We start from the raw sequence: 14,587 nt of genomic DNA on the forward strand, positions 1-14,587 counted from the left end.
GGGGAAGGAAGGAAGGAAGGAAGGAAGGAAGGAAGGAAGGAAGGAAGGAAGGAAGGAAGGAAGGAAGGAAGTAAGTTGGTTGGTTGGTTGGTTGGTTGGTTGGTTGGTTGGTTGGTTAGTTGGTTAGTTAGTTAGTTAGTTAGTTAGTTAGTTAGTTAGTTAGTTAGTTAGTTTCCAGGGATAAGAAGATTGTATAGGCTGGGCATGGTGGTGCAAACCTGTGATCCCAAAGGCAGAGGCAAACATACACATAAAATAATAAATAAATAAATCCTTAAAAAAAAAGGAAAACCGGGTGCGGTGGTGCACGGCTGTAATCTCAGCACTTGGGGAGGCAGAAGCAGGTGGATCACTGTAAGTTGGAGGCCAGCCTGGTCTACAGAGCAAGTCCAGGACAGCCAGGGCTACACAGAAAAACACTGGCAGGGGAGGGGGCAGGAGGGGAAGGGGGATGTTACAGACTATCACAGACCTAGATACAGTACCTACCTACCTCACCTACCTCAGTAAGAGAACAGCTCAGAATAACCAGAAGCCCACTCTTCTTTCAAGAGTACTTCAGAAGTCATTTCTTCTGCACACCCTCAGACATGGGCCCTCCCCACAGGACCCTTCAGTACTCCCATGTCTAAGCTTCTCTCCTGGGAACTGTCTCTCACTTTCTGCTGTGCATAACAATAATTTTCAGTATCTTCTTCCTACATCAGCCTGCATTCCCTAGTGGTTTTGAAGAAACCCAAGTTATCACTGTTTCTTGAACATCTAAGACAGAATCTACAACAGGGAATCTTGCATTGTTTCTTAAATAATGGTTCAAATTAATATGAACTAATTAAAATAATTATAGCACTGATTTCAAAGCAGTGGTATAACACTTTTAAAAGCCAGCCCTAAAAATCACTTTCAACACTCTACCTCTTGTGCCAGCTAAGCTGCTCAGCCAGCTAAAATCTCAATAGGCAAAGTACTTGCTATGTAAGCCTGAATTGAGTTTGACTCCTCAGAAACCACAGAACAGTAGGGAAGAAGAGACTCTACAAGCAGCCCTCTGACCAACTATGTGTGTGCCATGCACAGATACTCACAAACAAACACACACACACACAAAACCATACACATGCAGTAATAAAGAGAAACACAACAAAACAAACAAACAAACAAAAACAAGCATTACCACTCCAGGGCACACACTTCTCACAGATGCCAGGCACAAGAACTCATTTATTTAGGCCCAGGCTTGGGTTTCTACTACAATGCACAGTTCAAAGATGCATCAACTTTTCACTAATAGTTTTGTTTTGTTTTTTCCTTAAATATGTGCTCATTTTAAATCTGGAAGGAAAGAAACTCAGGAAACTGTATAAGTTGAACAAGTACCTCGTGGGTCTCAGAAGCAACCTGGGAATCAGTAATCTCATCTAAGTCATCTTCAGCCTCACAGTCTTCCCGCACTTGCAGCCCTTGTTGCCCACCATAAGCCTGCAAGTATTCTTCATCCTAACGGCCATTAAAGAGAAGAAACATTTTTTCTCACAAAACTTCTGGGTGTTTTCAACCACTTTTTATGTACGATTCATGCAGAGTTATTTTAACACATTCTACTGTGATACCCTGACCAAGCAGGTAGCACAGAAGCTTCCTCTGCAGTCATACAAACCAAGCACACAATCTGGTCCAGCAATGAGAGCAACAACGGCGAAGCTTCGAGCCAAGGCCAGGATGAGCAGCTCTCTCAATTAGCTCAAAGGAAAATAGCCTTACAAGAACCAGGCTTGTGTGTTCACTGAGGAGCTTGGCAGCAGGAGCTGGTCTCAATGCTCCTGGCCAACCTGAGGCCAACAGCAAGAGCAGAGGTAGGCAATTTTTGACACAGCAAAGTGATTTTCATATTTCACACTACCGGGAATTCTTCATCAGGCCTTTCTTTCCCTTGGGTGAGAGGATGATTCTAGGTTTTGCATGAAATGAAAAGGGTTTATCAGTAGGCAAGCTTGTCCCTTCTGGGCTCAGGCAAGGTAGCAGTCAAGGTGAATAAAGATCAGCATACTGTCAAAGAGAGCAGACTGCTGCTGGCATTACCAACAAGTAGTGAGGTGGGAAGAGCTGACCCTCCTGCTTCTTATGATGACCCCCAACAATGCATTCCACTTTGAACAAAATCTGTTAGCATCCCATCAAAAACAAGTGGAGATGCTAATCAACATTTCACAATGGAATAGTCTGCTACTCTCTACACAAATAGTAAATTTGAACATGATTTTACAAAACAACATTTTATGAAATCTCATTTGTTACCAACTTCACAGAGAATACACTTTAATGTCACCAATAAATACTACTCTGTTGGCTACTGAGCAATACAATTGTTGCTGCTACCAGAGTACAGGTAGCAAAATGCAATCACGTTCATTAACAGTGATGCTTGCAAAATTTACTTAACACAATACAACAGACCTCCCGAGCTGTGCTGACCAGTCTCTCAACATCTCTGGGATTTCTCATTCTTCACAAGTGATAGTCTCCCTTCCAGTTACAAAGCCTGTGGTCTTAAGAATTCTATGGCCAGTTCTGCACCAAATTCATGTTTTTAGGGATGGGCTCTCACAGAAAGCCCATGCTTGTGAAGACACATTTCAGAGTTAATTCTGGCTTTGGAGAGCAGGTTAACATAGTCTGACCAGGACAAGAAACCAGTTTAAACGATTCAATAATGGACATACCCCTAGGGTACATGGGGACACAATCTATTCATGTGTTTACTGGTCTAATGACAATATGCACATCAGGGACAGTATGAGACAAGATCCCAGCTGCTGGACAAGATCAAAGCACTCCACCACTCAATTCTGATTTCTTCCCACCCAGGGCGGTCAGTCCTTTCAGACACTACCATGAAGAGAAACGATAGCTTTGGCTCCAACACAGACATAGTAAGGCGCCACTGCTCGCTGAACATTCAGCTGTGAAATACTAGTACATCAGAGTTTTTAAGTGGAATTTTAAAGTTTTTTGAAGGTTTTTTTTTAATTCTGAAAAATTATTTCATTTTAATGTAAAGGAGTTCTATAAATGTTTCAATTGAAGTTATTTTATTCTTTTCAGTACTTGAATCTTGGACCACAGGATGATGAATTATTTAAGTAGATTTTGTATTATTCCTGGGACTTTATGTAGTCCTGGGACTTTATGTGGTCCTAAGTTGGACAGCAAAATACATAAGAGGAAAATTTCTCAATGACTACAAGTTCTCTCTTTACAAGTCCACAAGAACCAAGTAAATGGCTGAGCAAACTCACCCTATACACACTTTCCATACTGTGTGAGTGCTTCCTCTATTACATGCTTTTTATGGTTCAACATTTATATGACTTATAATTAGTAAAGATGTGTTGACTATTTAAGGAATAGAGGACCCAAGAAATGAACAGCTAATGTTACAAATGAATAGTTAACAGTTAAATGCTATAAGAAAACAAGCCCATTTTAGAAAGAACTTGGGTTAATTCAACAAGCATGTTAAATTATGCTGTCTCACATAAGCAATCATACTAGTTTCAGAAGATACTATCAACTGAAGGTCTGATTACTAAAATACAGGATCACAGGCAGCAGGCTCCATGATGCTTTTTCATGACTCTACTGACCACAAACTATACAAACTTTCTAAAAAACAAGCCCAAGACACCAAAGCCCAGTCATGACTGAACTAAATATTTGCAGGCTCTGTATCATCAAGCCCTCATAAAGAAGGCTGCTACATTACATAAATGACCAATATTCATCAGCTGTTGACCAATGTCCTCAAATGCAAGCACACACTAAATGATGACACCACAAGTGAGAATGCTACTCCCACCAGCAAAGGTTCTACACACTTACTGTCCATCTCAGCAGTCCCACCTCCACTCTGCCTGCCTTCAAGGAATCCCAATGAACTGAAACCCTTAGGCAATACACAATGCAGCAATAACATCTTTCCAGCATGAATGTCATTTCAAACTTTTTAAAAACACAAACCCCTTCTGATAATGTACTATTATGACAGATGGCCAATCTTACACCACTACCCATTTCTTTTCTACTGTTTAATAAAAATTAAACACTACCTACCAAAGCCATCTTTCTGAAATAAAGACCAGCACCATATTAGCTTGCTGATTACAGATAACAAATTATGTGTGACATTTTCTAAACTAACCTCAACCTCTTTATTCAGGTTTAGACAGTTCTCAGTAAGAAAGGGATGAATGAAAACAGGACATCAATCACTGTGGAATATTAGCACCTTAAGGATGTCTTTAGCAGGTCAATAATCTTTTCACCTTAGAAGGACTTTATCAGATCTTGTCTAAAGCCTGGATAAAAGCTCTGCATTAAGTACTTCTAACATTGACAGTGTGCCTCCACCACACAAAGCTGTTTTCTTCCTTAGAGTGCAATCCTCAAGGTCACAATTCTTTGCAGCCTTCTAGAATGACAAAGGAGCATTACCATCGGCCAAACAAGCTGTCAACACAAACTTTGTCATAGCTCTGATAAAGAAACTGGCAGACAGTGATAATAAGGTCTAATTTCTCTCCTTCCCATGGGAGGTAAACAGATTTCAAATCAATCTAGAAACCTATATGCAGGAAGCCATGTTATCTATGGCCATTCAAAAGAGAAAAGACTCACTGTAAATTCATCTAAAGGTTCATTGATTTCGATGTCCAGCACTTCATCGTTGTATAGCTGCTCCTCCTCTGGCTCATCCCCATATTCTATTTGGTCTTCTGTCAACTCTGCATCATGGCCTTCATACTGTCCTTCTTCTGAGTACTCTTGAGCATACAGTTCTTGCTCCTCAGGTTTGTTGTAGGCTAGCTCATCCTCTCCTTGTTCATACTCAGATTCCTGTTCTCCGGATTGGTCATTGGTATTGTCAGACAGCTCAAATGAAGTAACTATGCCAGAGGTGTTATTCAGGCTGATAGTGACACCCTGAGAACTATATGACAAAACAAAATGAAAGACACTGAGAGGTAGAACAAAGCTGCATCACTACATAAAGTAAGTTGCAAGACTTAATCACTGATAACAAGACATCCCACTGGGTGAGTGTACTCTAATAATCTGAGATAATATAGCTGTGCTAGATTCCAAGTGGCCCAGAGCTACTGACCCACAAAGCAGACAGCATCTCCACTTGTCAGCTCTGTTATCTGACCAAAAGAATTAAGTCAACCAGATGAAGTAGCTGGTCTGGCTGAGAAATATCCAAGATTGAACCTAAACACTTTGCATCTCAGTCTACTTTTATAGAATGAAACACATGGAACCTGTCTGGTAGAACTGTTAACAGAAAACAAGAGTACTACTCTATAATCAGAAAAGCATAGAATCGTTTTTAAGACTTTTTAAAAATTTATCTTACGGTATGTGTGATTGCCTTCAAATACATGCACTACATGTATGACTGGTACCCAAGAACCAGAAGAGAGCATGGGATCCCCTGGAACTGAATTACAGGTGGTTGTGAGCACCCTGATATAGGTGCCAGGAAACAAATAGAGAATACTTTCCAAGAATACTAAGTGATTTCAACTGCTGAGCCATTTCTCTAGCCCCCACAGTTTAGAATATTAAGAACAATTTGGTTTCTGTTTAAAATATGTTATGTGAGGTATAAGCTCTAAGAAAATCAAAACTTTAAAAATCTGTATGAAAGTATATCAACATTCAAAAAATATATGCTAGTCACAAGTATATTTTTAAAAATAATTGATAAAGTACCAGTTGCGGTAGCTCATACCTATAATCCTAGAACTCAGGAGGCTGAGACAGGAGAATTGACATGAGTTACAGAACAGCATATACTACAATATGATTCTTGTCTCAAAAACTAAACCAAACAAATTAGCAATTTCTTCAAAAGACCGCAAAGGGTCTTAAAGCCACAAAACCCATATTATATCTATTTATATCACTAATCCTAAAGTGTAAATATTTCAAAGTAAGAGTTCAAATGCAGGGGCTAAAGATATGCCTCAGCTGTTAAGGACACTGGCTTGTTCTTCCAGAGGACCCAGGTTCTAATCTCAGCACCCACTTGGTGATTCACAACCAAATATACCTACAGTTTCAGAAGACGGGATACCCTCTTTTGCTTTCAGGACACACAAATGGTACACAGACATGCATTCAGACAAAATACTACATATAAAACTTTTAATTAAAAATAAATATTTTTTTTAAAAAAAAAGAGTTCAAATTCAAGACGACAAAGTAAATCTGTGCTCACAGCAAGTAACCTATACAGCAAAACTGAGCACACCATAGACTTTAGGCTTCTGGCCAAACTTCAAAGATACATTTAAAGGCCAACTTCACTCAAAAGTTCAAAAGTTCAAAATATAATTCGTGAAATCAAAGAAAAGAATTGGCAGACACATCTTACTGGTAGAATAATTTAAAACTATACTTTTGGCTACAAGTCATGTAAGAAAACAGGTTTCAAAGCTATGGCTTTTGTGATGTATTTGCAATCACGTTTAAAACCTGGGAGGATGTGTATACGTCTCTCAAGCTCCCTCCCTCCAGGTAAAAACTGTCTAAAAAGAAAACAGAGGCAGCAACATCAGACTGCAGCGACCAGCATTAAGCCAGAGACCACTGTACTCTAAGCAGACAGGTCACTGGGCCTTCAAAACCTGCTCTGAATGACATCCGTGACTTTAAGCCACTGACCTATTTATGGGAACAATCTATATGGCTTCCCCAGCAATATCCCATTCAGAATGTAATTGTACCTTAGAAGTCCAATACCACACTATTCAGTTACTCATTATAATTACAAAGTACATAAACAGTTCCCATCAACTTCTTTAAATATGGTCCAGTTTTAATGACTTAACATTGAGTACCTGAAATTTTCTTCATCTTCATTATCACTCTGTAAAAGATCATCATTCAGCTCTTCATCTGACAAATCCGACTGATTCTAAATTAAAACAAGAAGTCTAATTAATGTGTGTCACTTCCATAAAAATACTTGTCACCAAGCACAAGCTTACCCTGAGAGGCTTGTTTCTAACCTCCTGCTGCTCAACCTCTTGCCATCCAGGTTTGTTCAGTCTGGCACTGCCACAGAGAATCCAGAGAGCCCATACATATAGCATAACAGGCTAACCTCTGAGAAATTTTTAAATGTCACAGGTAAGTCAATATCAAGCAAGTATAATGATAACATTTATTCTGATTCTAGCACAAAAGAAAAAGGTTAAGTAAGACATCCCTATCCCTGGAAGGGAATCTGCCAAACAATTTTTCCTTAACCAAAATATTCAAACAAGAATGGCTGCCTTGGCTGGCATAATGGCACAAGTACTCAGAGGCAGAAGAAGGTATATCTCTGTAAGTTCAAGGTCAGCCTTCAAAAAAGATTGGTGGCCTTAAAATGACTAACAATGACAGAAACAAAAACCTGAAGTTTTAAAACAATATAGGAGATAGAAATCTGATATAAGCTGTTTGTAAAGTCACTGGAACAGAAGGTAAACCCATTAGGAATATAACATAAGCTTTCCCATATAGATGGCATGAAAACACAAATAACAGCTAACCCTTTCAGTGTTGTCACCTATCTCATTAGTATGCAGAAGCAACAGAATGATTTTCTAGAGTTCTAAATTTTAGGCTGGGTATCAATATTCTAGATTGAGGGGCGGTTCCATTTTCTTCCTCTACTAAAAGTGTTCCTAAGTTTAAAAGGGGCACACCCTTCTAAAGGGAAGACACACACAAACAAACACACTTTAAGTGAAGAAAAACTGACTTGATTTTCTACTCCTTAAATGAAACAATCTGCCATCTATAGTCTGTAAAACAGGTTAAACAGGTTAAACCTGTGTATTTATTACAGTACTTCTAATAGTCAAAAATAACTCTAGGAAAATTAGATTCAGAGACCTCATCTATCTCTGCAGTCATATAAGCTACCCAAAGTTATGCTTCCAACACAGCAGGATGGATCTGTAATTCACAGACCTAAAATGAATTTGCTGTAGTGATACAACTAGCCACCCAAAGGGGCCAGTTCTGACAATGAAGCAGATGCTACCCAGTAGTCAGGCCTGCTATGGAGAAGCTTATGTTTACTCTCCAACTCAGCAAACAAAACCTCAGGAAATGCTCTAAAATTAGCAATACAGTAAAATTCAAGGAGGGCTGCTTCTCTCTCTCTCTCTCTCTCTCTCTCTCTCTCTCTCTCTCTGTGTGTGTGTGTGTGTGTGTGTGTGTGTGTGTGTGAACACTCACATGCACATGTTTAAAGTTCAAAGGATTCTATATGCATACACTTATGCGTTTAAACTCTAAACTCCTTGATCCAAAGTCATTTAAGTAGTAACTTATCAAACAATGAAATTTATGCTGTGATAGGTCCCAGTAGTCATCAAATCTTAGTTCTGAGGATTGAGCCTTTCTCTCAATTCTGAGCATACTTAGGAACAGACACGGGAGGCAGTGAACAAACACCCGCACCCCTGGAAAAGCTTTAATCCTCAAAAGGAAACAACAGTACAGCAAAGAGCCAGAGATGGTTTTCAGCACAACTCACTGAATTAGAGTGAACTGTTTCTCAGGCAAGCAGGGAGCTTTGGAGGATTCTGTTCAAACAGTCAAGAAAGCAAGGTTCAACCGATCCCAAGCAAAGACCAGAGTGGCAGTGAGTGCTTATGAAATCCTTTTCCTCACCCTCTCAAGAAAATAGAAAGTCCCCTCCAAAATTCCTAAGAATGATGACTTTCCAAAGGGAAGCAGGGGTTTAAAGAGGTGGACAAAAAGGTCCAAAGATTGGCACTTACGACAGAGACCCCTTTGTGTCCCCAGGAAGGAGGGAGGATGACTGAAAAAGCCACGGGGAAACACATTATTTTTATGCTTACCTAAAACAACAACACTATATTGCTGGGCATGGTAGAACTAGTAGAGGCAGACTCTGTTAGTTAGAAGCCAGCCTGGTCTACATAGTAAGTTTCAAGACAGTCAGGGCTATATAAAGACCCTGACTCAAAAACAAAGCAGAACAAAAAGCATGCATATATAATAAGTATGCGTATACATACATAAATAATTTTTAAAAAATTACTCCACAAGAGGGGATAATGCTCCCTCAAGAGCCATGGACTATCTAACAGTGCCAAGCATGGGAAACCTCCCTTTGAGCTTTGGTCAGGGGAATCTAAAGAGACTTCCCTAACAATATATGCAGCTGCCAAAACCCTTACTTGCCTCCCAAAACAAAGATAAGACTCATTGCTAGTAAAGAATCAAGCCAAAACTGACCTGGAAGGCCCCTCCCTGAGGAATAGCTGTCATGGTATCTAAAGATGCTATATAAGATGCCAAGGGAGAAAAGTAATTACAAGTTCTACATAGCTATAAAGCCTATAAATTACAATAAAGACCAGAATGACAAGATACAGCCAAGAGTGCAACAGTAGCACTGATATCTCAATGGTAGCCAATAACCACCTAATTAGACTTAAGGCCTACTCAACTGGAGAAAACTTTACAATTAGCCAACTAAATTGTAGTTGGTGAGGTGACAGACTCTAAAGAAGGACCTACTACTGACACTTTCCTAAACCAGTAGGTCTTAGTTAGGGTTTGTTCTACTGCTGTAATGAAACTCTATTACCAAAAAGCAAGTTGGGGAGGAAAGGGTTTATTTGGCTTACACTTCCACATCACAGTCCATCATCGAAGGAAGTCACAGGAACTCCAACAGGGCTAGAACCTGGAATCAGGAGCTGATACAGAGGCCATTGGAGGGTACTATTTACTGCTTTGCTCCCCATGGCTTGCTCAGTTATAGAACCCAGGACCACCAGTAGAGTGATGGCACCAGACACAAAGGGCTAGGCCCTCCCCATTCAACAACTACATAAGAAAATGCCTTACAGCTGGATCTTAGAGAGATGTTTTCTCAATTAAGGTTTCCTTCTTTCAAAATCTCTGGCTTTTGTTAAGTTGACACAAGACCAAGCAGCACACAGTGTAATTCCCAACTTCATTCTAAAAACCTATCCTTATACTCACAAGTGTAGCTCTCACCTCCCATCAAAGAGGCTTCTTTTCGCAGCTGACAAAGACCATTACAGAAATCTCTAACTGGTCAAAATGCAGAAAACAACTGACTGTGGTGTACCCATTCCCAGCTGATAAGCTAGAACACAACCTCCATACCAAAGGCTCAAGGAATATCTGGGAAGAAAGGGTAAAAAGATTGTAAGAGCCAGAGAACCAGGTCATTAATGATGAAATAGGTCTTCTATATCTGTAAGGGAGTTGCACCCATGAATTCTTTAACAATATGGTCATCTAGCTAAGACCTGCACAATGACAACCAGCTGACATGCCAACAACAATGGTCTCACAAGGCCCCATCCTAGAAAAACAAATAAGAGCAATGACTGCTAAAGTAAAAGAATCCAGGGACAAGCTTTTCTGATAGGTTATCTAATCCCAAGTGGTCAGCATAAACACATTTAAGCTATATGGACTCAGTGGATTGTGTAGATGTATGTGTATATTTATAATAACAATTAAAGAACCTCAGTGTGAGGGAGATATCGGAGAAGCTGAGGGAGGAAAGGATGGAAATGCTGTATAGACAGTACTCATATATAAAATTCTCAAAAATTTATTTTAAGTACTTTTGGTGTTTTTAAAGTTGCTATGATTTAGACACTGTTCAACTATTCATGTGTTAAAATGGGGAAAGCCCAAAACCAAGGGATGCATACGCTATGATCAGTGGGGCGGAGTGCATACAACACTGCAGGACAGGCAGGATGGACTGAGGAAGAATTCTAAGTCACATTCAATTACTAGAGAAAATGCTGAGGAGGCGTAAGAGTCACAGACAGAGCGACAGCAGGACAAGTCTAATATACTGGCTGAAAAAGTCTTAACTGAAAGTATAATGAGTTTCAGCATAGTTCTTGACAATGTGCGCACTAATAATTTTAAGACTTGAAAATGAAGCATAAAGAATTATGTTGAGGACCTGGGGAGAAGGCTCAATAAAGTGCTTGCCACACAAACATAAAAACCTGAGTTTAATCTCTAGCACCATATGAAAGTCAGCTGTAGTAGCAGCATGAACCTAGAATTCTACCACTAGAGAAGTCAAGACAGATGATCTCCTGGGCTCAGTGACTAGACAGTCTAGCTAAAACAGTGAGGTCCAGGTTCAGTGAGGAAACCCGTCTCAAAATAATAAAGGCAAGCAATTGAACAAGACTGCATAGTAGCAACCTTTGGCCTCCACATGCACACATGAACATACATAAGCATACATGTCTATATGCATAGCCTCTTTCTCATATTCAAACGCTTGTACATATACACACACTTACAAATGCCATTAATAATATACCATATGTTAATATTAAGTGAAAATTTAAAAAACTTTTAAACTATTTAGTAAACCAAACTATGTAATTTCATGTTAGGGAACCTGGGAAGGTCGCTCAGTGAATAAAGCACTCACCAATCAAAGGCTGGAGTTCAGATTCCCAGCACCTTGCAAAAACTTGGTGGGCAGTGATCCACCTGTAACCCAAGAGCTCGGCAGAGGGAGACAGAATCCCTGGGGCAAACTGACTAGCTAGACTAGCTGAATCAGCTAGTTTCAGGTTCAGCAGGAGACCCTGCTTCAATAAATAAAGTGAAGAGTGACTAAGAGATGCACAATGTCAACCTGACTTCCACATACACATGTACATACAAGTACACCCAAACATGCAAGCACATGTAGACATACCACCTGCCCACAAAAAAAAAGGAAAACAAAATTCTCACTTTCATCTCTTGCTTTACATTTCTACCTTTCACATGATTTAAGAAACAAATTGGAAGTATATTACAGACAGACACACTAAAGATAATGCTTCAAAGCATTTAAGTCTAGAAAAGTTTCCATGAGAATTTTTACCCATATTTATATGCAGATCTGTTACATATTATAGTTAGGCAAATTTATCTTTAAGCTATCAGTGAATATTCCCAAAAAGTGCATTCTAGAACCACCATGTAAAGTATCAAACCTACATTTGATTCCTTTAAGGTATCAAACCTAATACATTCCTTTAAGGCAAAAACATGTTTTATGCTACTGTTATCCCAATTCTGATACCTGCTAGAGTGAACTGGACACAGTAAGAATAAAATACTTGCTCTCCATGGTAATACCCAGAGCAACCACTAATAAGCAGCCATTCTGCTGGGCTGAAAAAGTAACTCCAAGGCAGAATACATGCTGAACATTTGTGAGGCTCTGTGCAACAAAACAATCACTCCATTTACAAACTTCTGGTCCATGCTCAGCTTTCTAGAACTCCATCTCATTCACAACTGGTGGTGGTATGTCCGTTTTATTATAAGTAAGTAGTTCTTGTAAGCTATCTTTTTTTTTTTTTTTACCTTTTTGCCGGACAGTAAATCTTCTCCAAGCAAGTCATCTTCCAGTTCACTAAGGAAAGAGAAATGCAAAATGTCACTCTTACTAGACTAGAAGATAAGTAGTCACTCAGAAATCCAGGAAAGGCTCCAGGGTGTGGGAACTTGCAGGCAGCTATACTTTCTTTCCTCTACAAACAGAATAGATATTTTCAAGGACACATGGACAAGTATCTGTCAGCTAAGGTCAGGATCAATAACAGAAGGTGGCTTATTAGATTTTAGCTGAAGCTCAACATCACAGTAGAATACTTTAATCCCTTTGTATCTGCTGAATAATTGGCAAAATAAGAAATACATATAAAGGAAGAACTAAGCTTCCTCCTATTTTAAAAACTTATGATGTAAAGAAAAAGGTACTCAATATCATCAATCAAGAAGAAAAAAAAAACCCACAAAAAATCATCTGATACTCATCAAACTAGCAGAAACCAAAATGAATTTAAAATAATTGAGCCAAGGTAGTGGGTAGTCCAGCAGTAAAGAGCACCTCTTGCTTTTGAAGAGGATGAGTTCAGTTCCCTGTCAGACAATTGACCTTCAAGTACAGCTTTAGGAGACTCAACATTACCTTCTGGCCTCCAAAGGCACTGTACTCACATGGCAGGTATACATACATACATACACATACATACACACACGAGCTTAATTTTTAAAAAAATCTTTCATAGAAAGAAATTTAAAATTATGATAAGGTTGTAAAATTGCATGCAGTAACTAAGAAATGTGGTATGTAAATCATAGTGGTCACCTGCTAGGCTTCCCAACATGCTTTCATGATGAAGTGACTAGGAGCAGGTTTTCTCCAGGCTCAAGGGAACCTTTATTACACCAAGAAGCTTGAAATAACTTCCACTTCATTTTTAAACTGTTTTTATTATTCAGGATTATATAAGAACATTCTATTCAGGTATATAGCATATTCCCTCTTATCCCCATTCCCATTTGTTCCCAAATTCTGTTTCTACATTCTTATCACTAGTACATATGTGATACTATATATGCATACACAACATCTAGGAACCCAAGACAGAGAAAAAATGTCAAAACAACATTTTTGTTAAGTGAAAATGGCTACCACTAGACTATGCTGTTTTGTTGTTGTTTTTAAAATTCCAGGAAATCAACTTTTTAAAAGCAAATGTCTTTATAAGCCAACATAAACAAGAAAAACACAATTAGACTCATGATGATCTAGGTACAGAGAGGCCCACAAAAATCTAACTGTGCCAATATTCTTACTAAAACTATTTAGGTTCTGGTTAACAAATTCTATAGGTTTTGAGATTAATGCCATCACTAATTTACTATTACTGAAAACAATACTAGAAGCTCTAAGAATACAGAGATGAAGCTGAAAAGCACACTCCCATAAAAGGCCTTTCAGAACTAGAAACAACCTGGCAAAACATTCAGTTCATACTCTAAAGGCTCTGAGTTACTATAAGATACCCTGTTAATTAGTCTCATAACCTCACTTCATAAATAGAAATATGGACAAGACCTTAAGAACCCGCCAAGGGTCACACAACAGAGAGATACAAAACAAGGACTTAAAAAAAAAAAAAAAAAAAAAAACTTTCTGACTTCTGCGGTTTCTTCCAACATTTTAAAACTGGTAATATCTGGGATTTGATTATCTTATATGTTAGATTCCTCCTGTAAGGGCAGGAAAACAGGCTACCAGCCAATGCTAATACTTCTTTGAAAATGAGTATCTCTCCATGCCACAGCTTTAAAAAAATGGAAACTGGAAGGTAACACCACTTTCCCAGGACACATTAATTGGGATGGCAATAAGAGAAATGTTCATAATTACACCAGAAAAACTACAAAGAAAAATAAGAAACCAATTTTCAATGACTGGCCAGTGCTTGAGAACCCAGTCTCCTCCCCTCTGGAGACTGGTTCTCATTCACTCTAGTCCCTTTCAACCCATTCTGGACTTGCACCATGTCCTCCAGGAATGGCTCACATAGCTGTCCTCAGCTCCAGCTACCGGAGGCAAACTATGTTAAGCACCTAGGGAAACAGGAAGAAATCAGCCCCTCCCCTCTCACCAATCCAAGGCAGGAAGAGGACA

The 14,587-nt window shown here is 39.1% G+C and overlaps 1 protein-coding gene across 4 annotated transcripts in view; it reads right to left on the reverse strand.

Moving 5' to 3' along the window:
- The window catches only part of Rbm33 (RNA binding motif protein 33), a 104,581-nt gene that overhangs the window by 74,022 nt on the left and 15,972 nt on the right, over window positions 1-14,587 (reverse strand). For 2 of the 4 annotated variants that reach the window (XM_055612567.1, XM_055612566.1), the window contains exons 3-6: window positions 12,469-12,517; window positions 6,903-6,979; window positions 4,675-4,987; window positions 1,378-1,497 (exon numbers count right to left, since the gene is read on the reverse strand). In XM_055612567.1, coding sequence (XP_055468542.1) covers window positions 1,378-1,497; window positions 4,675-4,987; window positions 6,903-6,979; window positions 12,469-12,517 — 559 coding nt within the window. The remainder of the gene's footprint in view (window positions 1-1,377; window positions 1,498-4,674; window positions 4,988-6,902; window positions 6,980-12,468; window positions 12,518-14,587) is intronic. The other 2 variants (XM_055612569.1, XM_055612568.1) reach the window with 1 other exon arrangement.

This window comes from Psammomys obesus, unplaced genomic scaffold (genome assembly GCF_907164565.1).
Source record: "Psammomys obesus unplaced genomic scaffold, mPsaObe1.curated_primary_1811, whole genome shotgun sequence".
NCBI classification, from domain to species: domain Eukaryota; kingdom Metazoa; phylum Chordata; class Mammalia; order Rodentia; family Muridae; genus Psammomys; species Psammomys obesus.